Source organism: Musca autumnalis, unplaced genomic scaffold, assembly GCF_047663935.1.
Source record: "Musca autumnalis isolate F117 unplaced genomic scaffold, ASM4766393v1 scaffold_2, whole genome shotgun sequence".
In the NCBI taxonomy this organism is placed as follows: domain Eukaryota; kingdom Metazoa; phylum Arthropoda; class Insecta; order Diptera; family Muscidae; genus Musca; species Musca autumnalis.
The window spans coordinates 95,114,464-95,142,398 of record NW_027411755.1 but is presented as its reverse complement, the minus strand read 5'-3'; the positions used below and the strand labels follow the sequence as shown (position 1 = coordinate 95,142,398).

Below are 27,935 nucleotides of genomic sequence, written 5' to 3'. Positions count from 1 at the left end.
CTAGTCGAATTGTCAAAATATTCCCTTTTTGGGCATAAATATGGAAATAAAAAATTGTGAAAGTGGGGAAAGGAAACAAATTCCGCGCGGAATTTTTATTCATGATTGCACTGATAACCGTATTTTAATACCCTAAGGGTATTATGTCTTAGTGAATGTATCTGGCCATGTATTTTTGAAAACAGAGTACAGGTCACTTTTATAGACCAATTCGCATAAAAATTGGATATTTTTTTGTTTCTAGCGCGATGCCTGTTTATTTTGGTAAGAATCGATTCAGATTTGGATATTGCCCACATATATACAGTATAATCTCGATAATCCCTACACCAAAGGTTTTGGCGATGTACGAATTATCAAATTGTCCGGATTAACGAATAGTAAAGAAAATAAATTATTTTCTATGATTAAATCACTCGTGGTAGTTAAATAATAATACTTTTTTAAATTCTAATTTTAAAAAACCGAACTTTTAAATGAAATAAAGAAGTAAAAAGAGCTCTACGTGTAAAAAATAGTGAGATTTTTCTATACGACAATCCGGACATTTTTATTGGCATTGTCCGTATTTGTTCCTTTCCTTACTTTTTACCAATTTACCATGCAACAAGACTAAATTTTCCCAAATTACAGAAGAAGCCAATCAGATTGTGAAAGTAGAGCTAGAAATATGACGTTTTTTAAGTTTACATCAGGATGTAAGCAAAACACGGGACAGATGTGAAATTTCATTTTTTTGGAAATAAAGATTCCTTGAAATCTATGCCTTTTAGGTGTATTGTGCCTTTGGCAACTTGAATGACAATATTGCGGCGAATATTTTTCTTAATATATTTATTTATATCCTAGACAACAAGTCTAATGTGTTATAAAAGGTATTATATCCTTGTACTCGATAATTTTTACTAAATGTTGCTGAAACAATTTTTACAGCAACTTCTCCATTAAACAACTGTCAAAATTCGAAGCATTTGTAATAATTAGTACAAATTATCGAGTACACGGTCAGGTATAAGTTAATTAATTGTATATACAAAAGGGTTATGACTTTTCGACTGTGTTATCAAAATTGTTTTCCTGTAGCAGGAATGAATGAACTATATTTTTTAGTATTCCAAATGCTTTTCTAACTGAAATATGTGAGTGGTTTTGCCATGTTAAAGATAATTCGAAGGTTTTTGACTTATTTTACCACTACTACTCTATTGTGTGGTCTTTCTCAGTGATGTCATTTTGCACTAATCATTGGGTGTTCTTCATTTTGAATTACTTTTCGCCGAGGGGTGTTCTTCATTCATGAATTACTTTTCACCGAGGAGTAAACATTTCCCAATTCTGCATAAAGCGGTTGTATGCGTACAATATACATATAAAATTATGTATTTTAAGTGCATTAAACTAAAACCATGTCATCAATATTAAAGCGGCAGTTAGAACATTTTTCCAAAGAAGCTTTTTGACCACAAAGAACAAAAATTGCCAACACTGCAATATCTGCATATACTGAATAAAGGTCTAAACACTATAAAATATATTCAAATCTAATATGTGGATATTAAAAACGTATACTTCTAATTATAGTTGTATTCCAGAACCTGCAATCGTAAATGGTACTTTAGTACTTTTTCCCATTTTGTGCTAAAAAACGAACCCTTTTTCCAAAAAATACATAAAATTCCGCTTTTATCTAAACAAAAATTGCGATGACTAATTCTAGCTCCTTTGTTTTTCTGTTAAACAATTTTGGCCGAGTAGAAACTAGCACCATATTTGGACACGTTAATTTTGACATTTCTGATTGAGTTTTTGAAATTTTTCCATTACCTACATTTGTATAGGAAGCAACTTATGTTGTAATAGGAATGCTGGGTTATTTGACATTTTCTCAGCTTGTGAAAACTGATTTAAGTCTTATTAGTCCAGATTCATTGCTGAGGCGGAATATCTGGAGAGTCTCAATAACATAATAATCTGCAAAAAACTATGTTAAGCGTCAAAAAACCTAATAAGGAACGCTTTTTTGACGATTTTCCAAATTTAATTGACGATTTTCGTCAAAAAAACACTTGCATATTTAGCATATTTTTTGCATATTTTGCATATTTTTTGCATATATTTTGCATATTTTTTGCATATATTTTGCATATTTTTTGCATATTTTTTGCATGTTTTTGATATGACCCCAAATATCGAAAATTTGACCCTCAAAACGCCTAGATCCAAAATTTGAGTCCAATCGGATAAGAAATAAAAAACATGCTAAAATCCGATGTCTAGTTATAAGTGAATAGTCTAAAATTCTTTTTTATGTAAAAAATTTTCTTATTTGTGTATGGAATACGACACCAAATTATTATTTAACTTGTTATTTGGTGAAATTGTTTTAGACAAGATTGCATCTGAATATAACAAACACAAACAAAAATCAAAAATACTTGATAAAGAGTGACCGAACTAAAAGGGTTCCATATGGACCAAACGAGTACTAGGTAACATCAGAGGTAAGCAAAAGCTCAACCCGCAAATATCTAAAAAACTAAGATTTTATGAGTTTTTAGTTCACGAGGAAGGACTGCATTATGGACGATTTTTTTGACAAAAATGAAAAATGATTTGTCAATTTTATAGTCTAAAATTACGATTTTTCATTTAAGACGAAATTGTGCCAAAAATTACATAATTTTTTTTCACAAATGCTTTCTGATCGCTGAGAACAGAAATGACCGATTTTTGTATGAACAGGCTTAAAGTATGACTAAAGACCTTAAAATCGGCGTACAATATGAAACATTTGCAATCGTTTCGTTTCGTATTTTCTTTAGGAACAACAACCCAAGTTGACCGAACTCAACCAAACAACAAAAGACAGAAAACGATTAAAACACCTACCGTAGTATGTTCTAAGTACATTTGTTGATGTTACGTTATTGGGTTCTCAGCAAATCAATCATACCATATCATATCATCGGTATGATTGGGTTCCCATCACCCATTTATAAGCATAAACAAATATTTTATTTAACATTATATAAGAAAAGGTAACAAAATTACATATAAATATTTAAAATTGCTAAAGTCTGCACGTAAAAGCCGACTTAAATTTGGGTCATAACTGCCAAAATGCAAAAAAACGCCATCCCTCCAAATTGCATAAGGCGTTTAGGAAACTCGCTTATAGCAGCTTTAAATTGCTAAAATGAACACATGAGCTTTTGATTTTTGTCGTTGTTCGCATCGGATTTCGATATTGCTATGTACTCTCCAAAATACCAAAAATCGACCAAATACGCATATTGGAGCTATATCAAATCCGATCCAATTTTCACACATTTTTGTAGGATTGGTGTTTTAGCAACAACAATGAATTGGTAAACTTTTTCATCCATACAAATTACTATGGAAACAAAGATCGCTCGGGTGGCAGGGGTTAACCGATCGCCATAAAATTTCAAGTATAAGGTTTTTGGTTCAAATGAAAAAAATAGTCTTCGTAGATGTCCAGATATGATTTTTTTATTTTTTCTATGAAAAAAAATCAGTTTTATTTGTTGTAAATTACTCATTTCTGGAAATCACTCAATTTGAACAGCGCTTTAAGTTCAGTTTTATTTATTTGTCTAAATTCTTCCTCATTTCTTGTTTCAAATGGCCGCAATATTGGTAACCGCAATCCGTAAAAATATAAACATATTAATAGCGTGGTGCGTTACAAAAAAAAAACATGTATTTAAATTTGAAATATATGATTTTTTTGAACGCACCAACATATTTTAAACAAAAACACAGACAACAGATGTCGGAAATGCGGCGACATTTCCTCGGTCAAACAATCTTGCACCTGCCTATTAAAAACGCAACAAAAAATACTCAACAACAATGGAATGGAAATGCTCAAAACTCCCAATGCTGCCAACATCATTTCTATCTATAACTTTATATCTGTTACAAATATTGTAATATAACTGTTTTCACAACTAATTGCATTCATGAAATATAAATTATATTAGCTCATGGCTTATGCAGCCAATTCTTTTTTTTTTTCTTAGAATAAATCTATATAAATAAAAATCAAATGTCGTTCGTTTGTAATGGCATCAGTTGAGAACGGCTGGACCGATTTCGATAATTCTTTCTGTATGTGCGCAATAACCCGACTTGGGTTTTTATGCAATTAAATTTGAACACTTTTACACCCACTTTTTCAATTTTCAATATTTATCATTTCTACAAAACCGATTTTCCTGAAATTGCCAGGGAATGTACAGGGATGGCCCCGGTTAAAATAGGCTACAAATTTAGTTGTATTTCGGAAGGGGTGGGTTACTTACCCTATACTCTATTTCTTTAAAAATGTTATTTTTACAATAATTACGAATGTATCGGTTTGGAAATTAATTTACGAGACAATTGTGGTTATGTCTCTGTCCTTTCCTAAGGGAGTGGAGTATCTCCCATATGCCATATTTAAAAAAACGCTATATCTTTATCATATCGGGACCTAAAGATCCGGCCACGCCTACTTTTTTTTTAATATGTTATATCTCCAAAACTACTAAAACGATTTACCTTTCTTTTGAACGCTATATGTATATGCCAAACTTATTACATATATCGGTTTCAGCATTGATTTTGGGAGGCAATGGGGTTGTGTCTCCAATCCTAGGTACATATTTGGAGCCAAAATCCCGGAATACTTTGTTAAATACGCTATATCTTGAAAACTGATGACCACGCCTTTTCTCTTCAATATATTATTTCTCCAAAACTATCGAACCAAATTTCATGAAATTTTAAGATAATGTTCAGGAATTTCCCGTTGTCAAAAATGCTATATATTTGTAGAAGAATTTCGGGGGCCTATCGTTTTAAAATCGCTATATTTGCTAAACTCATGACTGTATCGGCTTGCAAAATAATTTTCGAGACAACGGTGGTTGAGCCTCCGTTCTTTCTTGGTGCCCGAAGTCCCAACCACTTTTTAAGTACGTTATATCTCGAAAACTAACTAACCACTATTAAGAAAAACTATATACATATTTACAAATTTCCTTAATGGTGAGGTTCAACGGTCCATCAGCCATGAAAAACTAAGAACATATATATCTCAATAAGTGGGAGAATTCGAGTTTACCATTTTTAAACTTTTATAATTAGATCGCTTTAGGATAAAGACAGTGGACAGGGACGATAATAAATCCTAAATAGCAGCAATGGCCGAAAAAAAACCGACAAAGTCCGTAAGAGAAAATAAAGGTTACAGCAAAATCTGTTGATAAATTTAAAATCCTCAATGAACAAATTGGTTTGACAATGGACCCAAAGAAATGAAGTAGAAAAAAAACCATTTTGAATTGGAAATCATAAAGTTCATAAAATTTGTGGTAGTAAATATGTTTGCTTTCTCCGGGAAGACACCAGAGCCGACTCCACATTTCATCTTAGAGCCGTCTGTGTATTCTAGACTGGTTTTAACTCAAAGGGAAAAAATCGATGTCGAATTTTTTATGCGGCACCCTGTTGAAAAGTTTAGTTTTGTTAAAAATTAAGATTGTCAAAGTTTGAGCTCAATCGGAATATGTTTACAGGTGCCACTGGGGCGGGCCTCAAAGTTTCCATGGGCCCTTTATATAGCTAATATTAAAATCTGACCCGATTTTCAAAATTTTTCGTAGGATTACTTGTTTAGCCACTACAAAGAACTGGTAAACTGTTTTCATCGATTGGACAATAAAAGTGGTCTGTAGAGTGATTTTTTGAAAATTCGGTCCCATACAGACCACATTTATTGTCCAATCGATGAAAACAGTTTACCAGTTCTTTGTAGTGGCTAAACAAGTAATCCTACAAAAAATTTTGAAAATAAAAAAGTCCGAACTCGATTTTTTAAAACCACTCTAGTGTACAACTTTATATCTTGCAGGAGTGCAGTAATCAGCAGTAGTTGCTATTTGTCTCGGTAGTTTGAGAAGCACGCTTGCATGTCCGTATGCTCTCTCTCCACATTCCTAGAGCTTGGAGCCTTGCAGATATAATAACATCGAAATACTAAACGGGTGAATATTTCGCAGTGCTACATGAATTTTGGGAAAAACAATATAATACCCTTTCCACATTGTGGTGTTGAGTATAAAAAGCGTAGATTTCCATTTACATTGAACAATTCAATTAAAAGTTTTGTTAAAATATCTTCCCAAAATAAGTCGTAATGTTATTGCTTCCTACAAAATAAAAAAATCAACTTTTAAGTACCAACATTTTATGAAATGTAATCTCCCAATGATGATTTATTTACCATGTAACGTTGTTGACCTTTTTTTAATTTACAATTTTTTTACTGAAGTACACATATTTATTTACACACACAATGCGTTTCCCTTACTAAACGTGTCCTTATTATTTACCCTTACAGTTTGTATGGTAAAAAGCATTTCGGAAATCGCTGAATTGTATATGACATCATGCCACAAACACAATACGAAACCACTACAATGCATACTGGACCATTTGAAGGCGGTAGATCTTACGAAACAGCTGAGACAGCCATTATTATCTCTCAAATCTACACAATTGGCGCCAAGTGATTGTGAAGCTCTGGAGGAAGTTCTCAAAAGGGTAAGTAATAAGGAAAATAGCGTACCACATTATTATTATAAACTAGACTATGTTGCTAAATGTAACACTTTGTGCAACAATGAATGACAGACAATAAAAACAACAAATATAGCTGGGGAAACATTAAACATTGTTGACAGCAATGAATATGAAGGACATCTTTGTTGAAAAATATCAATTTGCTATTAAAAATAGCCGCCTAGGAATCACTTTTTATTAAAGTGGTGTGTAGTGTCCACTATTTTGGAAAAAATATTGATTAAAAAGTGGACAGTCAAGTTTGAAATTTCAGTTTTAATGATAATGAAAAAAACGACATATCAGTGAGAGAAACCACATATAGTCCGATGTTGTTTGGGAGATAAGCTTGTACAACAATCGACCATATTTGTTGGGATTAAAGATTCTATACCGAAAACTTCGCCCCTGGAGCTTTCAAATAATCCACAGCAAAACTCTTGAGGGCGTTCTATGAGCTATTATGACGATGATTTCATCATCAGAGCAATCGACTAAACCGTCTTTTCTAATGACCATGTCTTGGAGGCCCACCAAAGAGCGACCACTGTGTCGTGTTCGTCAGTGATATCAAAGGCGGAGTAATCTTTAGTGTTGGGCAATCTCGTTCATTGAGCGGATCGATCTTTTTCATTCCGTTCACCAAAAGATCCGGGTCGTTTACTTCGTTCGTTGGCTCTTTTTCGTTCAACAATACATTTGACTTTATTATTTTCTTTTGAAGTCGTTCGTTCTCTGCTGCATATGACTCTGTCGTTCTTTTCACCGAATGTTCGTTCACGAATGACACATTGTGTGGTAATGGGGGTGGTTTTGTTTCTGAACGTAGTGGTGGTGGTTTTGACATGAAAGAACCAGATGAACGAATGATGCAAAAGAAAGATATGACCGTGATGTGCTACTGAACGAGGTGAGTTACTGAGCGAGAGTAGCTCTCTGAATCATTGTTTGTTTTGTGTGGAAATTTGCGCTGTTTGCGCTAACGCAGCGTTTGTTTAGAGTTTGACTGCAAAACCAATGCTGCTAATTTTGTAAGCAGCAATGACTCGTCCATCGTGGATCTAAATGAACGATATAAAAGAATGGGCTGGATACGGATCCGTTCGTTCTTTTCACGGAATCGTTCCTTTGAGCCGGTTCGTTCATGAACGACGCAACTCTAGTAATCTTTCCCTTCTGTACAAGCTCTATCCAGAGAGGTCACATATATGCTCCATTCTGGGAAGACTCTGTGCCCAGAATGTTTCGTGCATTGGCTTTATTGTATTAACATATTGTTTAGGGGTCAACAGCTTACGTCTTATAACCGCAACACTGCCTACCTCTGACACAATTCTCGTATATTTAAATATATTGTTTGCCCTGAAGTTGGCTACATTGCTTGAATTCCACAATCAGTTACAAATTTAATTCTTTTTATACCTTTTGTACACGTATATGACGTTTTCTATGTTTCGAACCCCAAAAACTGGTCATTCGAAACATCTCTGACGGTTATAAAAATATAAAACGTCGGTTCTTTCGCTTTCAAGGCGAGTCGACAGAGTGAAAATCAAAAAACTTATTAAAATTAGTTTTTCACATATAAACTACAAGGTTTTTCCCCTTTCAATGCAGGTGAATGAAGAGAGTTCAATTTCGCATTTTTAGGGTTTCGCGGTCGATCCACGTTTCTATAACGAATAAATATTTACAACAAATTGTTATGTAATGTTCCAAATATATATTCTCACACAAAATAGTCATTTTATAACGAAATTTCTCTCTCCCTCTCGTTCGATAGTATGCTATCAATAATAAAATTGTTTAAAACATCAACTAAATATGAACAATTTGTTGTTTGCTTTTAGGTGCAGTACAAATCTATAGATGTCTCTGATTGTAAGCTTAATGAGACGGCAGCCAGTGCTCTTTTTGAAATTATTGAATATTATGAGGCTACAAATGAACTTGATATATCATCTAATTCCACCGGAATGACACATCGAGGATGGCTATCGTGCACCTATATGATAAGCCACAGTCAGGAACTGCTGGTGCTGAATGCCGAGGGTAATCCTATTACAAAGATCAGTGCTGACCATTTGGGAAGTGCGCTCAATACATCAAATTTACACACATTGAAATTGGAACATTGTGCTCTCAAAGGAGCACCGTTAAGCAGTTTGTGTAAGATAAAATGAATTTATAACGAAAGGAAAGATTCTAATTTTACACTTTGTCTCTATTTATCTTTTTCAGGCTTCAAACTTTGGCAGAATAGGACATTGAAGGAGCTGTGGATAGCATACAATGATTTGGACTGTAATGATGCCGACACAATAGCAGAGATGTTGAAGGTCAATCATTACTTAGAATTAATAGATATTAGCAACAATAATATTGGCGATGATGGTTTGCGTCACATTGTTCTGTCGTTAATTATGCAGTCGAAGGAGTTGGAAAGACGAACGACATTTCAGCGTGCCGCTGCCATTGACGACGACGAAAGTATGTCGCCTTTTGATACATCAGCACCAGTTGATCTATGCGATGGTAAAGAGATTGGCGATTGGGATACCTCAAATGAAAACAACCAGTCCACAATGAAGACTGATTCCGACGTTGATACTGAAGCTAAATTTAAACATCCCTTAACGAAAATTGATGAAAAGCTTAGGGTAATTGGTAGTGGGGAGCAGAGTGATACTGGGACAAAAATTGATATTGAACCTAGACCAATGATTTCATCATTTAAGCCCCCTTTGATATCAACTGTTGGATCGACGATTGAAGAAATTGATCCGGATGAGGATACCGATGACACTGTACGATCAAGTACACTTAAATGCAGTTCGCAAACCTCAGGCGGAGGTCAATCGATGCTGGACAAACTACTTTCAATGAACAGTGAAAGCAGCAGTGAGGATGGTGTTTCCAATATTTCCACCGATACTTTAGCAGCGTGCTGCTCAGAAGATGCCAGTCTTATCAGCGATGATGTGTTTGATGTCGCTGCTACTGTCACTGCAACTACAACAACTTCAAATACATTTATCAAGTGTCCCAATGATACAGATTCTGAAATAAGTGAGAGAACAACAGAGATTTCTAGTCTTGTCGATAATCCTTCCGTGGCCAGAGTGTCTCTTGAATCTTCGCCCAAAGAAACGGCTACAGATAAAAGAATACCATCTACTGATTTTTCAAGTTCGGAGCCGAATGAACCTCTTACCATTCCCATTTGTAACGTCCCGGTAGACACACAAACCTCAATTCAAAGTTCTCTTGTAAATAACTATGCAAGTGTTAATAACAACAATGACATCAGTAATGACAACAACAATGTACATGTGACTTCGATACCTGCACAACATACCTCATCCACCATATTCTCTGGCAGTTCCATGGACATGACAACATCTTCGACAGCTGTTGCTGCTAACGTAAATATATACGAAGTGAAAGCGGAGGAAATAGACTGTCGACTAAGTGGGGGTGGCAGTGGTGTGAGCATTTTGAGTGCAGAAGGACACATAAATCATGAGCCTAGTAACTCCATGCAACCCCATTCAGCTAGCAAAGCATTAGATGTGAATAAGAACACCAAGTTGGGAGAAGATTTCGATGACACTCACAGTACAGATTCAGCGTTCGAAAGTGCCTCGGAAGGTGATATCAGTCGTCATCTCCCAGAAGAATTTACCCGCCTATCTGCGTCCCTGGAAAGTACCCGATTGGATGATATAGCCAAAGAGTTTTGCATAGAGACAGCAACTATTGCATCAGAATCTAATGAATGTTTGATAGCAGCAGCAGCAACTAATGTGACGCCATCTTCAACACCGACTCCACCAAAAATTCCGTTTAATCAGATCTCGACTCCCGTTACGGAGAGGGAGCGTCCAGTAACAGATGCAGCCAAGTCTGAAACTTGTCTTTCTACCTCGCTGCCTGTCTCAGAAACTGCCCTACCTCCTACCATTCAAGTTGAATTTGGGGTCCTAGGCGAAGCCACGGAATCCCCCATTGGCCCAGTGCATGAGTTTAGGGACAAAATACCTAAGGTGACTATTGCGCAAGATAGTATATCACAGAAAACTAAGGTGGCCAGCTTAATTAGTACAAGTCCCAGTCAAACTCCGCCACCACCCTCGACATCTCCTGGAGGAGTCAGCGGTGGTTTAAGACGTACTGAATCAACTTGCGCCTTTTTAACACAATCCACGCGTAATCGTTCTCAAAGCACCGATAGTCTGTGTAGTGATAATTCTCTGGATGGCAGTATTGGCAGTGGCGATCTAAACTTCTCATCTTCCGCACAACTAAATGAAAAACTCACCAAGAACGATACGCTTACGAGACAACAGCGCCAGCTGGAATCATCCGGAGAGGCGGGCACTAGGGCACCAGGGGGACTCAAAGCTCTCGCCTTGTGGAACAATAATCTTACTAAGGAGGCAGGTTCTTCCATTTCTGATCTGCTGGCGGAAACGGTGTCTCTGGAATTGCTCAACATAGGGAAAAATTGTCTAACGAATGAGTTCGTTTCTACAATTAAGGACAGTCTGACCAGGAACACTACATTGACCACCTTGGGTCTGCAAAGTGCTGAGCTCAGCGGTAAGGGTATAGAAACACTTACATCCATTATGACATTCGGAGGAAATAGCACATTGCAGCGCATTGACATACGCGGCAACAAGGTGGAAGTGGAGAGTTTATCAAAAATAGCGGAAGTCTTGAAATCGAACACAACCGTAACACAAATAGATATCGATGATGAACCCAAACGATTGTCTGTAGGCAGTGAAGCACATATGGATTATGCGCGTGTATTAGAAAACGTACGTTCCATGTGCGCACGCAACGAAAAAACTCAACAGCAGGAGAAGCCCTCAATAAACCCTATGAGTAAGCGTAAGGGTGGTTACTACTTGGGTTCGAGAAAAATTTCACTGACTTGTCATAGTAGGCCCGTGGTCGATACAACAAATCCGGTTGTCATGGCCGCCAATAGTAAGTTAGAGGTTAAGCGCAAACCTGGAACTCGTCTACGTTCGCCTGTCCCCAGTCCAACAACAATATCGCCTTCATCATCGCCGAACCGTGCTAGTAGATTTCAGGTTTTCCGTGTCGCTGAAGTCAGCCCTCTGACTTCACCTAGCATACAAAAACAAGTTACAGGTGGACTCGCAGCTACAAAGGCAATTTCCAGCAGTAGTGTATTTATACAGTCCGTTTCATCGGATGTGGGGTCCAACGATCCAATTTATTCGAATTTGACGTCAACATCGCTGCCAACTTCATGCTCCTTGCCGTCTATGGCAACGATTTCGTCGTCGACACAATCCGTTAAACGATTGTCGGTTTCACCTCGATCGCGTTTTCTAGTACGTAAGGTATACGAGGATCCCAACGTGCCACTGTCTAGTCGCACAATACCTCCGATCACACCTCCCTTAAATCCCCCACCAACACCAATGTCAAAGAATTCAAAAGAAGCTGCACAGAAAACGAATGAGGCTACTCTATCTGTGATGACAGACAAGATTGATAACGACCTGCTACTTAAGGCCGCAACGGCCCCATCGAGTAGTTGCCCAAAATCGCCTTCAACTTCTTCGACGAGTCCAACGCACCAACAACAAGAGAAAAATACAACCACCGATTCTTGCGCAACGCCTATTCTGAATGTCAGAGAACTTGCTCGAGCAACACAACAAAATGAACAAAGTACAAATACAACAAAACCATTAACAACAACAAATTCTGTAATTGAACACTCCCCATCTGTTTTATCAACCCTTTCAACTTTATCATCGTCATCGTCCACATCTGATTCTTCGTCATCGTCGGCGACTTCGTCATCTTCGTCGTCGTCGTCATCTACATCGCCCGCCAGTAACATCGATAGTTCTGATTCCTCGTCTTCGGTACATTCAACCGAACACTTACGTCCACACGCAGACCCACAGGATTTAACCATTTCGGGGCAATGTCCGATTGCAGTATTTGGTGACAATGATATAACGCTAACAAAGAATACTGTTAATGAAGCACTTGTTACCGCAGCTGTGGCCGTTGCTAGAGATACAACAGGCGAAGACATAACATCCGCTCCACCCACAGCACATCAGCAGCGTGTACGCAAAGTTTCATGGATTGCAAATCCAACTGCAGTAGATAAACTATTGACTCTATTCCATAATCCATTTCAGCGTAGTTCATCTCCGGAATCTAAAGGAGTTACGAGTACATCAGTGACATCTACAATGGCAGCGACACAATTCAGTCAAGGTATGTTTGTGATATTGTTATTATTGAATATGTTTCTTGTTTATAATAAGTTTGCAATGAATTCGATTCGTTGCTTTCGGATCGTAGTCGTGACTTACGTGGAAACACGATGCAACTTTTATGTTAATTTTGTTAAAATCGCGATATGCTAAAGTTAAAATATAGGCAGTTTTGTAGTAATATACAGTAATTCTTAAATCCTTTATATTTCTAAGTTTGATCGGTAAGGACTACACTAACATCATTGTAATATGGGAAGATATATAACGAAAACTAAGAAAGGACACATTTCAGAGGTCACAGTCAAAGTAAACCACTTTTATAAAACGTCAAATTTGTTACTATTCGACAGTTAGAAAACTTGATTGGTTAGAAAACTTGAGTGTTATTCATTGGAATTGATTTCAAGAGTTTAGTGTTTCTACAGTGTTTTATTTAACTTACTTTGGTGTCTGTTTAGTTCAAATCTAGTAACTCATTTTTAACACACTTGCAGTTGACCAATCGAACTGAAACTTTGCATACTTTTCAGATTTTGATGACAATACATGAATATGAAACCAAAACCAATATGGGTCCACTTTTTCCTATAACCCCCATATAGCTGTACCACCCGATTTAGTTCAAATCTAGCAACTCATTTTTAACACAGTTGCGGTTGACCAATCGAACTAAAACTTTGCACACTTTTCAGATTTGGATGACAATACATGAATATGAAACAAAAACCAATATGGGTCCATTTTTTCCTATAGCCCCCATATTGCGGTATGACCCGATTTCAGGTATTTTGAGGATTTTATCTTGAATTTCAGACCGAATAGTACAGAAACTTCCCCACCCTAAATTGTGAACATAGGTTCAGGTTTTGGTATAGCCCCCATATAGCGGTACCACCCGATTTCAGGTATTTTGAAGTTTTTATTTACATATTCGGCCTAAATTGGCTGTAATTTGGTTATGGGGTGCCGTTGAAGGTGAGAATGACATGCTGAGAGGAGGAAGAGTGTTAAGTATAAGTGACGAACAATTTCACCAACAGAACGAAATGAAAATACATAGCCTATTACGCCAGAATGACTTCCCACCTAAAACCATTGAGGACCTAATCAAACATGCCAAATCGAATCGCAATAAGGAACCGAAACAAGAGAAAATGTATAAACCGATTACCTACATCCCGGGATTTTCAGAGAGACTATGCAAATCTAACATTTATAACAAAGACCATTATCAATTAGCACTAAAATCAAACAATAAAGTGGACAGTATGCTTAGTAAAACAAAATCTAAAATTAATAAAAAAAGACAAGTGCAATGAGTTTATAAGATAACATGTAGGAGGGACGAAACTGGCTTATGCCAGAAGGTATATGTCGGTACGACTAAAACTAAACTTAAAACTGGACTATCCGGACATAAGTCGGATCGAACAAAAGACAGCGCTAGCAGCTCATTGCAATTTAAATGGACACAGGCAAACTTCAAAGATGTTGACATACTATCACAGAATATAACTATAAGAGATGATTCACAATAGAAATGTTACACATAATAAATATACCTAACGACAAACGCATTAATTATAATAGCCCGTTTAGACTATACCCTTATACGATGATTAATTGCATTATCTCGATTTAAGTGCTTAATCCACCCAGATTTACCATACAGAATTAAATCAACTCAAAAATTAGTCTTATGCCTGACTATGAAATTTTCATTAACATGAACATGAGTTTATAGGTAAGAGGTGTGAAGGGGGTGAAACTCTGTACACAAGGTTCTGTAATCTGAAATGTTTCTTTGTGTTTAAATTCGTAACTCTCAATCCAATGCAAAGCAATGAAAATATCAAAATTTTCATATGATTTCATATACATATGTGTGTAGACGTCAATGAAAATTTGGAGAAAATGGCATACGTTTTCAATGAAAATTTTCACAGTCTGGCATAAGACTTGGATTTGTTTTAAATCAAATGTTAAATCGAAATATTTTGATATACAACACTGCTTTTTGCTCCTAAAAATGCAACTATTGCAGTCTGTACCAATATTGGCAACTATGTTCATGTGTCGTTTATTTACTAGGGTTATGACTTTTTGACCTTTTTTCTCAAAAATGATTTCCTGCAGCGAGAGTGAATAAACTTTTGCCTATTAATGCCAAAAATAACAACGTTCATTCCATTTAATTATTAAAAAAGGTCACGCACAAACCACTTTGAAAAAAAATTGGAAAATCCTATGAAATGAAAAAATGTTGCATCAAATTTTTTTCCTGTTGCCTATTTTGCCTATTAATGACTAAAATAATTTTTATTCCATTTAAATATTGAAAAAGGTCCCGCACAAACCACATTCAATTTATGTGATAATTCTATGTAGCTATATATGATATAAAATTATATGTATGTAATATGACGATAAAATTGGTGAGAAAAAAATGCTTATGTCATTCTGGATATGTCGTGTGGCTTTAACGATTGTTTTGAGTTATTTATGTGCTTAAAGTGACTCCAAAATTTTTTTTCCAAAAAGCTCATCTATAAAAACTTTAAAAGCTTTTTGAGCATGAGCTTTTTTCTATAGAGCAAATACTCGATCGAATGTCGTAATTGGGCCCCGCATTTTTTTTGCTTGATAAATGGAAGATGTAGTAACAAATCTCTGGTAATGTGAACTTTATTCCTTGCTTTTCTTATAGTAAGGGATAACAAAAATGGACTTTAAAGACAAGGTGTAAGAACGGGCCTAATAGGCCATTTAGATATGACATCATTAGTCGGATTTAGTGCATTATCAGGTTTTATTTGCTAAATCCGGCCAAAATCTTCCAGATTTACCATACAAATATAAATCCTCGTTTTGAGTGGATTTGTTTTTAATCCGGCATAAATCCTCGTATACAACTCTGTTTTTAGCAACATGTTGCTAGAAAATACAAAAAGTTGAAAGCTGGCAAACGAAACAAGGTAGATGCATCGGTGAATTGCTACAACAAAAATAATTTTAAATGTCAAAATTTGTAAACGAGACGAAAAAATTAAATTTCCTTTGATATACAAAGTTGATTTTAATCAACCAAGACTAATATATATGTGATGTCAACTTCTCACGTTTCAAATTATATCAGATAGGCACTTGCATCTACCTTGGTAATTGTGCTATGAACAAAAATAAGCTGCCGGCCATTGAAATCCTCCAAAGGTATATCTAAATGCAATGAGATTTGTACTGGATTTATCAAATCCGGTTGAGGATTTATGGCTAGTCTAAATGAGCTATATGACTTCAGTGTTGTATATGTTAAGTTGTTTTTGTAACATAGATGGCCTTAATGGCTTGGTTACTTAACAATCTAGAAAAGTAAATTTAATAAAATTCAATGAAAAGGGTGCAAATATTAATACTGTAGATGTTAAAGAGTGTAATACAAATTTGGCCACATTTTCCTCCATGAAGCCGTAGATGACGATCTGGCCATGGCCGTAATATGTACATTAGAGTTACCCAAAACCTATTTTTTGGATCCAAAAACCTTATTTATTTAATTTTTATGGCGATCGGTTAAAGTTAACTAGTGTCAACCTAGCGATCTTTGTTTCCATAGTAATTTGTATGGGGCTAAAGATGCATTTTCACGAAAATTTTCTAAATGCCACAATAATGGTCACATCGTTGAAAAAACTTTACAGTTCATTACTGTGGCTAAAAAAACAATTCCTCCAAAAATTTTGAAAATCGGAAATCGAATTTATAAAAAAGTAAAATTCAGTTGCAAATATTAGTGCACAAAACTAAAGAACCCCCCAATTTAAGGTTTGGGATTTTTTCTCTTAGCAAGTAATTGGACCAATTCATAAGATGGACATTCCAGGAAAATAACGAGCCAAAAAATGTATCGAAAGTGGTTAAGAGGCTATTTTTTATTCTATTTTTTTATTTTAAAAAAATTTATTACAATTAAAAATTATAATAAAAAAGCACTAGCAACTAGGGCTATCGGCCTTGATTAAGAGGTGATTCCAAAACTATTCGACAGAAGTTGCAATCCCAAATAAAATTTATTTATAAAAGTAGCCTGGGAAGCAATATCGCCTGATATTATTAATAATTTGATATCCACTATACATACAAGATGTGCGTGTGTCATCCAAAATAAAGGATACTCAACGAAATATTGATTTCACTGCTTTTTATTTTTTGATCCTTAAATTGGGGGTGCTTCAGTTTTGTCCACTTATATTTACGACTAGAGTTTGGGAATTCCCGACTTTTTTTCATTTCCCGGGAAATCGGGAATAAAAATTTCTCACTCCCGGGACTATGAGAAATCGAGTTCGTGGGGCATAGACATGACAGAGAGCAAACATAAAGGATATAAATACTCCTTAAAATTATAGTTGTATCATTAGTTATCTCTTTGAAACAATATTAACCACGATGCGCCAAAATCTTGAAAGTACCAATACATAATATATGACAGCTGTTCAAGCTAACCAATTCTTCCTGACTAATTTGCGGAGATTATATAAAATGCTGTTTCACACGACCATCCTCGCAAAAGCTTCCTTCATATCAAAGATTGCTGTGCGACTCTATTTTTGTAACGTTCTTTTTATGGTTCGAAGGGCGTGTCGATTATAGAATAAATCCGTTAACAAAGGATTATTACAAGGTTGACCAAAACTTCACAATTGCATCACGAAGGCACCAAGTTGTTACTGACTTCCATTCCTAATATACACGATTTGCCACATAGACATTATACAGTTTTTAATATTCTTCTTCTTTATTTGCCAATCCGTGTTCAGATGTTAGCGATCATACAATTATAATTCAGTGTTACATAATTTAACTTAACTAATTGTTAATATTATAGTAAATTAAATATGTTCTATTCAATTATCGAAAGGCTTCGGTTTCTGGCGGCATTTAAAAGAATTCGTTCGTTTTGCACACCCGTCCATTCTTTAATGTTACTTATCCATGTTGTTTCTTTTCTTCCTCTGGGTCTTTTTCCTTCGATATTGGTCTGTATAATGGCTTGGAGCAGCTTATATTTTTCATTCCTCATTAAATGGCCCAAATAGGCAGTTTTTCTGGTTTTTATCATACGTGTAATTTGAAGTTCGGTATTCATGCGTCTAACCACTTCTTCATTTGAGATACGTTCAGTCCAACGAATTTTTAAAATGCGGCGATTTATCCACATTTCAAACGAATTATTCTTTTCTGATCTGTTACTTTTACCGTCCAGGTTTCGGCTGAGTATAGTAGTACTGGCCATATGTAACATTTAACAAAGCGCATTTTTGTTGTTAGGCTTATATCGTGACTGGTAAGCGTTTTTTATATTTAAAAAATGAATTTCGCGCCATTTCAATTCTGCACTTGATTTCTTTCGACATATCCCACTGATCATTAATCTGAACTCCCAGGTATTTAAACGTTTTAACTCTTTCTATTTCGGTATTGCTTATTAACATAGGTGCAGTTGTTTCCACAGACTTTCTGCTCACAATCGTATATTTGGTATTTTTTATGTTAATACGTAATCCATATATTTCGCTTGTTTTCACAAGTACATCTAAAAGTCGTTGTTGTAGGCCAATCACTGTAAACATCCTAACGGACAGTAAAGCAGCAATAACAAGCAAGACGGTGAAATCAAAAACTGTTCTGCAGTGTAAAAAATCAATCAACTAACTTAGTATCGTCGGCGTAACGGATGTTATTAATTAGCGTATTGTTTATAGCAATACCAATGTTCTTTCTAGCAATGGATTCTACGAATATTTGTTCTGAATATATGTTGAATAGAAGGGGAGACAAAACACATCCTTGTCTTACACCCTTTGAAATTTGAACATTGTCTGTTAATTCACCATCTACATTAATATTTGCTACTTGATTCCAGTATAAATTTTTAATGCATCTTATATCCCATTCGTCTAGCCCAATGGAAGTCAAGATATTCATCAGTTTATCATGTTTCACCGTATCATATGCTTTCTCATAATCCACGAAGCAAACAAATACGTCTTTTTGAACTTCTCGACATTTTTGTATTAGTACGTTAAGTCCAAGTAGTGCTTCTCGCGTTCCCATACCTTCATTGAATCCAAATTGCGCCTGCCCCATGTGTGCTTCACATAGTGGGTATATTCTTCTGTGTATTATTTTAAGAAATATTTTCAGGGCATGGCTCATTAAACTAATTTGCCTGAAGTCACCACACGTATTCGCAATATTTTTCTTGGGTATATGTATAAATGTTGATTGGAGCCAATCGTGCGGGTATTCCCTTGTAATATAATGGGCCGATTCCGTACAGCGAGGCGAGTCATGTCGCGTCGTCTATCGTCTCTGTGACAAAATTTAAAAAATGCACTACGTACAGCGATAGAAAATAATCGTCGATAACAAGTTATTTTTATTTTTTTTTATTTTATTTTTATTCGTTAGTAAAAATGTACGGCGACAGCTAATTTGTTGTCGCCGGAAAATGAACATTTCGGCGACAAAATTTGACGACGTCAGGCGATATTGCCATACGGAATCGAAAAATTGCATTTGACAACGCGACACGACTCGCCTCGCTGTACGGAATCGGCCCATAAATTTTGTTAAACAATCCCAATAATAGTTGTTTGTTGTTTCCTTCTATTAATTTGAGTACTTCGACAGGTATATCATCTGGCCCCGGTGCCTTTTAGTCTTTCATAGATTCTATTGCCGATTCCAATTCTTCCTCATTGATTAGTCTTCCTGGAATACCGATTTGGTGTGTTTTGGTTAGGAAGTAGGTTCGACTCTCGTCAGTAAATAAATTTCTGATATATCTTTCCCATAGTTTACTCTTATCCTCACGTTCGTAGTGAGCTACATTATTATCATCGCAAATAAACGCGGACATTATTATTGTATATATACCGGATGCTTCTTTCATTTTTTTGTGGAGATTGAAATCGTCATGGAGAAGTTGTAATCTTTCAATTTCCTGGCATTCTTTGTTTATTTGTGCATTTTTCGCGGCACGAATTGCGGTTTTAATTTCTTGATTCAATTCCCAATATTTTTCATAGTTAATATTTCTGTATTTGCTCCGTTCATCTCGAAGTGTACGTATTTCTTCTGTTATCCAGTTGTTCTTCTTCCGTCTAGTTGTAGTTGTACCTAATACATCTTTCGACACGTTGTTGATGGATTCTTTTAAACTATGCCATTGCTGTTCATTGTTGTCCCCAACGAAGGATAGTTTGGCGTTTATTTGATCTTTTATTGTTTGTTTCGTAAAGGGGTCGCTTAGACTTTCGAAATCTATTTTCTTCCGGGGGTTTCTCCTGCGAGTGATAGCCAATTTTATACCAATTTTAAAAGGTGGAAGGGTGTGATCTGATGGAACGTCAGCACCGGGATATGTGGAGCATCTGCTCACGCAGATTCTTCCTGCTTATTTATAATTGTGTAGTCGATTTGGTTTCTGACTATATTATTATTGCTGTCTTGTGGCGACTTCCAAGTATATAATCGTCTCGGATGGAGATTGAACATAGTGTTACTAATTTTAAACTTGTGTTCTTGGCAAAATTGAATTAGCCTTTCTCCTCTTTCGTTACGTTGGCCTAACCCAAATTTACCTTTTTTACCTTTTTAATATTACATACAATAATTTCGGAGAAAACAACGATTCGAACCTATCACAGAGTTTATATCTTAGCAAATAAATATACTTCAAGAATGCCATTAATAAAAATATGGACTAGAACAACAAAGAAAATGGCTCCAAAAAGTACAGACTTCGAATTCCAGAAATAACAATAATTATTGTGAGGATCAAAATGTATGTGCTATATACGAATTATCGCGATTTTTACTATTGACCCTAAGATTTTTACAAATGATCGGGAATTACGAATTATCGGGGTATGAATAATCACTATTACACTATAGTGTCAACATTAAATAACTATAAGACTTACATATGAAAAATACAAATACCCGTATTCCCGGAAATTTCAAAAAAATTCCCGGGAAATCCCGTCTGAAAGAAATCGAGAATTCCCGGGAAATTCCGGTGTCGGGAATTCCCGACCAGAAACTCTATATACGACTTAAAATGTTTTTTGAATTTTAATTTTTTAATTAAATTCAGAAGACCTTAAGTTTGTGTTTTTTTTTTCAGTAATAAACATATAAATACATAAAAAGTAAGTGTTTTTTCGAGCTTGAGGTCTTTTTTATTGTATTTATTTCATTTTCCGATATTTCGAAATTCTATGAATTTAATCTTGAGGGAAATGTTCTACAATTAGAATAAATAAATAAAGGACGACTTATTAAACATATCACAGTAATTCCTAATACTAACAGGTAAATAATTACAGAAAAAAGATCGCTTGCGTGTAAATACTAAAAAATAATAAACTTAAAAAACTACTGTAGTGTTACTACTGCGTCATGGTTTATTATTGCACTGATTAGTATTTATTTTTTGCACGATCTCTTCCCCCGTGTGAGCTGCCTGTAGCAATAGGCTGTGTTGTCCGTATCTGTTTATTCTTGTTGTTATTGGGAGACTGTTTATGTGGAGCATCTCTAGCGTTAGTCTCTTGTTGCAATGATTCTCCGTTTGTAATATTAGGTCTGTCTGCTTACTTTTCCAGCAACAATTGTCCAGCAAGAAATTTCTCAGAGAGTAAGAAGTTTTTATTCTCTTTTGCAAGAAAATTGTAAAAAGTAAACAGATACTTTCCCAGCAAAAACCAACAAGCAATCAGCTGATTTGCCAAACCAGAACAATTTGTCCGTCAATAAAGGAACAAAAGGAAGCAAAACTGTTGTATTTTATTACAAATAAAGAGAAAAGGACCCAAAAGAGGAATTTTTCCACTTAGCAACTTTATTCTCCACAAAACAATACAGTTAGGCTTGCTATTTCCACAATAAATTTTTTTTTTAATTTTCACAAACATAAATCACCGAATAATTAAAAACAGATGATTGGTTGTTTTCAGGAAGAAGAAGAGTTGCAAGTGGTTGCTAGAAGAAATTTGTCCAGCAAGAATTTGCAAACTCTCAGTAAAAGAACTGTCAAAATGTCTCTCTCGAATCGCTCTCTTTTGCTGGACAATTGGTACAAATTTTAGGGTAACCAGACAAATCTATTCTCACATCATAGATGTTGGGTGTATGATTGTGTAGTTTACAGTGTTGGAACAATGCAGTTTTCTGTGTTGCGTTTAAAATTCTTAGTTTTATGTCAGACTTATGTGCTGACATTCTCGTTTTTAATTTATTAATATGTCGTTCCGATATATTATTTTCCGCTCTTCTCCTCACTGTTACCACCAAATTTAATTTGGTAAATCACATTATGTTTCTCCATTCTAGGTATTTTAATTTTAAGTTTGCTGAATATTGACTTTGTTGTGTTGCAGGAAATATAAGTTATGGTGTAATTGTTTTTGTCATATAAGTCCGACTTTTCCAATCTTTCTGAAATAGTTGGCATATATATTAGTGATTTGTATATTTTCTTTGCTACCTCGTTTTTTGATGTAGGTTTTGTTGGTTTGTATTCGCGTATTAATGAGATTATTATGTGTGTTAGAAAGAAAAGAAAAAAAAAAAAAAAACAAGTAAAAAAGCGTTAAGTTTTTATATCCATAAAATATTTTGAACTAAAACGGAATAATTATTTTCTTTCCTGTTCACAATTTTAGGCGGAGATATTTCGTGACAACTCATACCTAAATAAGGTAAAAAAGCATAAAAAATGTATTCAATCGGTGGGGAACCTTATATGGGGCTATATCAAAGTGAAAATCGGGAGGTACCGTTATATAGGGGGCTATACCTAAACATGGACCTATGTTGACGGTTTTTAGTGTAGATATTTTGTGACCACTGGGAACCCCAAACGTGAAATTACAAAATACCGCAAAACCGGGAGGTACCGTTATATGGGGGCTATACCAACACATGGACCTACATATGTTGACAGTTTTAGGTGGAGATGTTTTGTAATTACTAGGAACCTCAACTGTCAAATTACAGGTAGTTCGGGAGGTAATGCTATATGTGGGCTATACCTAAACATGGACCTATGTTGACGGTTTTTAGTGGATATACTTTGTGACCACTGGGAACCCCAAACGTGAAATTACAGATAGTTCGGTCAAAAATGTAGTTAAAATCCACAAAATACTGAAAATCGGCAGGTACCATTATATAGGGGCTATACCAAAACATGGACCTATGTTGATTACTAGGAACCTCAAGTGTCAAATTACAGGTAGCTAATATCCTCAAGGTACCGATAATCGGGAGGTACCGTTATATGGGGGCTATACCAAAACATGGACCTATGTTGGCGGTTTTTGGTGGATGTGTGCTGAAACATGCAACTTAACGAATTAAGCCAGAAATCCTCTTATGTGACGAAGCCATTAGGGTATAAAAATCTAAAAAAAATAACAAATATCAAAACATAAATTGTAGTAACGTGCGAAATTTTTAAATTTTAATTCAAAGTTACCCAACTTAGAATTTTGAACAACGAGAACCTAAAAAAGGAAAATTCACTAAAAACCATTTTTATTACTCCATATACTGCTAAACACTTTATTATTTTGAATGCTTTATCGCCATTGGAAGCCTATATTCATACATACATAACAAATAACAATTATTATTTTATTTTTATTATTTGTATTTTATTGGCCATTACAATTTTTTGAAATTTTAACTTTTTCTCTCACCACACTCCAATTTGTTTCACTTTGTGTTTTTTAGCGCCATTGGAACAATGCACTTTGGAACAGCAACAATCGGCTTCTTCAAAAACGCTTATGCCTTTAAGAAAACAATCACCACCATCATGGCCCAAACTGGGCACAGATATTTTAATTGCTGCCAACAGCAATAATGCCGATTTGGCAAGTACTGTTGCAACCACAGCTGCTGCCGTCGTTACCGAACAATCAAGATCATTCTTGGATGCAGCCTCGAAACAGTTCCGTGACTTTAGCAAACAAGTATTTCGGCAAAATTTATCATTTGGAAACGAGTCAGTCACTACAGCCTCCACTACGACAATAACATCATCAACCGTTAACAATCCAAATAGTGGAGAAGCTGAAATGACTGGTATGTTACAGTGTAGCACTGGTGCTGCCGCAGGTGGTGTTGGATGCGTCACAAGTTCCTGTTTTATTGGACCATCATCCTCCGCCAGTGAATACAATGTCGAATCTTTACCCACCGATGTAAAACATGAAATCAAGGAAAATATTTCACCTGATCACACAATTAATGAAGAGACATTGTTGACCTTGCACAAAATGCAAGCCAATACAGGACCACCAACGGCATCAAGAACAACACCGGCTGAATGTAGATACGAAGGTGATGATTTTGGTTCCAAGGATGCCCAAACAGGACCAGAAAGAAAATGAATAAAATATTACATGAATATAATTATTCGCACAATACTGAATCAGCAGCATCAGCCGCAGTAGTTGTAGAAGTCATAACTACATTACGTTTTCTATTCTGGATTTTTTTTTTCTGTTCAAAGAGCCAAAATATTCACATTTCATTTTAAACCTACACACACACAAACAAACAGAGATGCTTTAAATATTTTGTTTCTTTTTTCTGAAAATTATTAAGTATACATACCGTTACGTACACAATTCTTCATAGTAATATTAAGTGTTTCTTTTTCTTCTGTTTTTACGTTTGTAAAATTATTGTTTTCAGATATTTTGAATTTTGTTATAATTAGGCAACGTATACACACTGATACACACACACACAATTACAAACTATTATTATAATCGCTATAATGTAGCAACCCAAATAGTTTAAGCGTTTTTTTATTATTAACGATTTAAATACTATGGTACGATTATTGACCACTTTTAAAAGTACTATTAAATATATGAGATGTTCTTAATTTTTTGTATATTGCAGGCAGAGGCATAAGACACAGTGTATCAACATACTTCGTTAAGTGGATAAGTAAACCGTTTCAGGATCAACCAAACAATTGAATTAAGCATATGTAATATGAATATACATAGGTTTATATGCAAGTGTGTGATCGTTAAATGACCCTTATATGTTTGCCCTTTCCGTCTCTTCATAGCTCCGCGTTGTTCAGTCATTACCTTGTTCAAAATTAAAAATACATTAAATTCAGAATAAATCCTTCAAAATTATACCAACTTTAGTTAGTTCCAGAAGATGCAAGAATCTACAAACGATAACAATTTTTCCTTTGTGTTATCGAAAAGTAGTAGAAATTAGTAGATACTTGCAGTTCTGGAACAGCACAATTTATAGTGACAAAATAGAGCAACGTTAAAAAGTTAAATGAAGAGCTTGAAAGTGACACTCCATTAAACCGTTGCACAATATAACTAGGAGTTGCAATAACAACAACAGCAATAACACCAAATACTACAACAATAAGAACATATCCATGAACACCCTATCCCCATTGATCTCAATGTATGTGATAATGTCGCAACACTAAGAGAGTTGCGTCGCTTACTAATACTAATACAGTTTTTATAGTTAGTCAAACTAAATAACAACAAAAAAATATATATATAAATAAATAAATGCAAATGCAAACAATCGGTAATGGTATATATGTATATATACATACATATATAGCTACATTTATATTAGTTATTGTTTATTAAACAATAATAATATTATTATTATAATTTTTATAGTTTTATAAACTGTCCACATTACAATCCCCAATATTGTGTTTTTATTTTAAATTTGTTTTTATTTTTGTTAGTGGAAATGTTTCAAAACAATTTGTTTGTAGTAAGAGATGTATATTTTATTGTTGTTGTTGTCATCTGCAACTATTGACTTTTGTGCAACGCAGACCGATCTTTGCGTGTACATATACAAACGACGCAAGCGGGAAAACTTGCGTAAAAATAAAAACAACAAAATATAGCAATCCAAAGAGAAATTTACAAATTTACATACCTATTACAAAAATATATTGTACCTACAAACAAACATAAATACACACTAAATGTAAATTTACTTACAAGTCACAGCAATTAGTAGCTAGGTAAATGTCTGAATGATATTTGCCATCCTGCAAACCCCTAAAATATTGATTAAAATTAGTGGAATAGAAATACACAGCAATGGATTAAAAAATAACATTTGCCAATATCACACAAACACACACATAGTAAATAACACATCCAGGATTATAATTAAAAAAAAAACACAACACAAATGTTAATATATTTTTTGGCATCCAATATTAATGAAGATACTATGCCTTTGTTGGGCACTGTATAATTTTATAACAACTAAAACCTAATTATTTTTTTACTTTTTGGCAAGATTCACTTAAATTTTAACTCATTTGTTTGAAGCAGTTCACTGACTTTGAGAAACATTTCTTTTACTATTAATAGAATTGCTCTTTAATCTATCTCAAGTACTTCTTTTGTATGATGTGGAGATATTTTGAATTCAATAAAAATGTAAGTCTAAATACCTTGACCGGTTATAATTACGTCGTTAACCAATTGGCCATATTAACTGATAAAAAAGGACACACTACAGTGATGTTAAAAACAATTGCAACTACTAATACTTAACTGACAAGCAGTTTCGTTTATACATACATTTCTAATGAATTTGTTTATGATCTGTTTAAAAAAATATTAATAACAATTAAAGGTTGGCATCATTTTAGCTGGATACCAAACAAATTGTACAGCTGTTCTTTAGAAGATTATAGTTTCTATTCCTTATGCCTTTATCTCCGATATAGATAAAACTTGTCTATATTAAGAATTAACTTATTTCAAAAAATGTTTGTTGCAAAAGTTTTAAGCATCACTTTACACTTAATATGTCACTGGGACTTCAACTAAGTTTTTCTAAATGTTTCATACTTAAGTTGTATTAGTTTTATAAATGCACATTTTAATATTCCAATATATCGCCCAAAAAATTCTCTTCTGGAATATTTGGTTAACATATTGGGCGGGCACACAAAACAAATTGAAATTTATTTTTGTGGTACTTAAACTTTGCTTTCAATTTTAACAAGGCTGAATGTCTTGAAATTGATTTTTTAAATTATATGAATTTGCTTATAAATTTACATATTTCAGATTTCTTTACTAACACACATCCACACCAACGCCCACAAACATACATACATATATACAAAGTAAATGAAAGTTAACAAAACACAATTAAAACACAACTAAATTATATACATAATTAATTACCTATCATTTAAGAAGTGAATGATGATGAATGATGGATGAAGGAAGATCGATTACCTTTTTTATTGTACAATCTTTTTGATTCTTTAAATAAGATAAATATACATACAAATATATACATAAATATTTTTTCTAGTTTTTGTTTTTACAAATATAATTTGTTTTAATTTTTTTGTATGCTTAATTATGTTGAATACAGCTTTATAATTTTAAAAATTAAGATAATACAAATTGTTTATACGAAAATGTACACACACTCACACACGTATTTACACTGACAACCACACGTACACAAAAAAGAAAGAAAAAAACAAATAAATAAAAATTGTATTTTAAGGACAAAGATGGAAAGAAAAATTGTAAGTAAATATAAAAAGAAGTATCTTGTCTATTTCTAAACAAAATGGAATGCTGATAATTTGTGTGTTACATTACAGAATAATAGTAAAACAATAACAACTATAAATATTAAACAAATATAATACAAACTTAACTACAACAATAAGCCAATGCTTAACAAAACAACTTATACATAAAAATATTATTACTACAAAAATGTGTTTATTTGATTTAAAACAAGAAACAATGAATACAATTAAACGCATAATACTATTTAGTCGACAAAAAAAAAAAAAAAAAAAAAAAATGATGAATATAAGAAATAAAAACAATATTAAATACTAAATAAAAACTCATCAAAATTGAATCAATTGTGTTTAAATCTTCT

The 27,935-nt window shown here is 34.4% G+C and overlaps 1 protein-coding gene across 9 annotated transcripts in view; it reads left to right on the top strand.

The window, feature by feature from the left end:
- The window catches only part of LOC141394301 (uncharacterized), a 60,565-nt gene extending 32,855 nt beyond the window's left edge, over nt 1-27,710 (top strand). For 8 of the 9 annotated variants that reach the window (XM_073968511.1, XM_073968515.1, XM_073968516.1 and 5 more), the window contains exons 3-6: nt 6,410-6,612; nt 8,481-8,799; nt 8,872-12,909; nt 23,715-27,710. In XM_073968511.1, coding sequence (XP_073824612.1) covers nt 6,410-6,612; nt 8,481-8,799; nt 8,872-12,909; nt 23,715-24,376 — 5,222 coding nt within the window. In that variant the 3' untranslated portion in view covers nt 24,377-27,710. The remainder of the gene's footprint in view (nt 1-6,409; nt 6,613-8,480; nt 8,800-8,871; nt 12,910-23,714) is intronic. The other variant, XM_073968520.1, reaches the window with a different exon arrangement.
- Nucleotides 27,711-27,935: the final 225 nt, after the last annotated feature.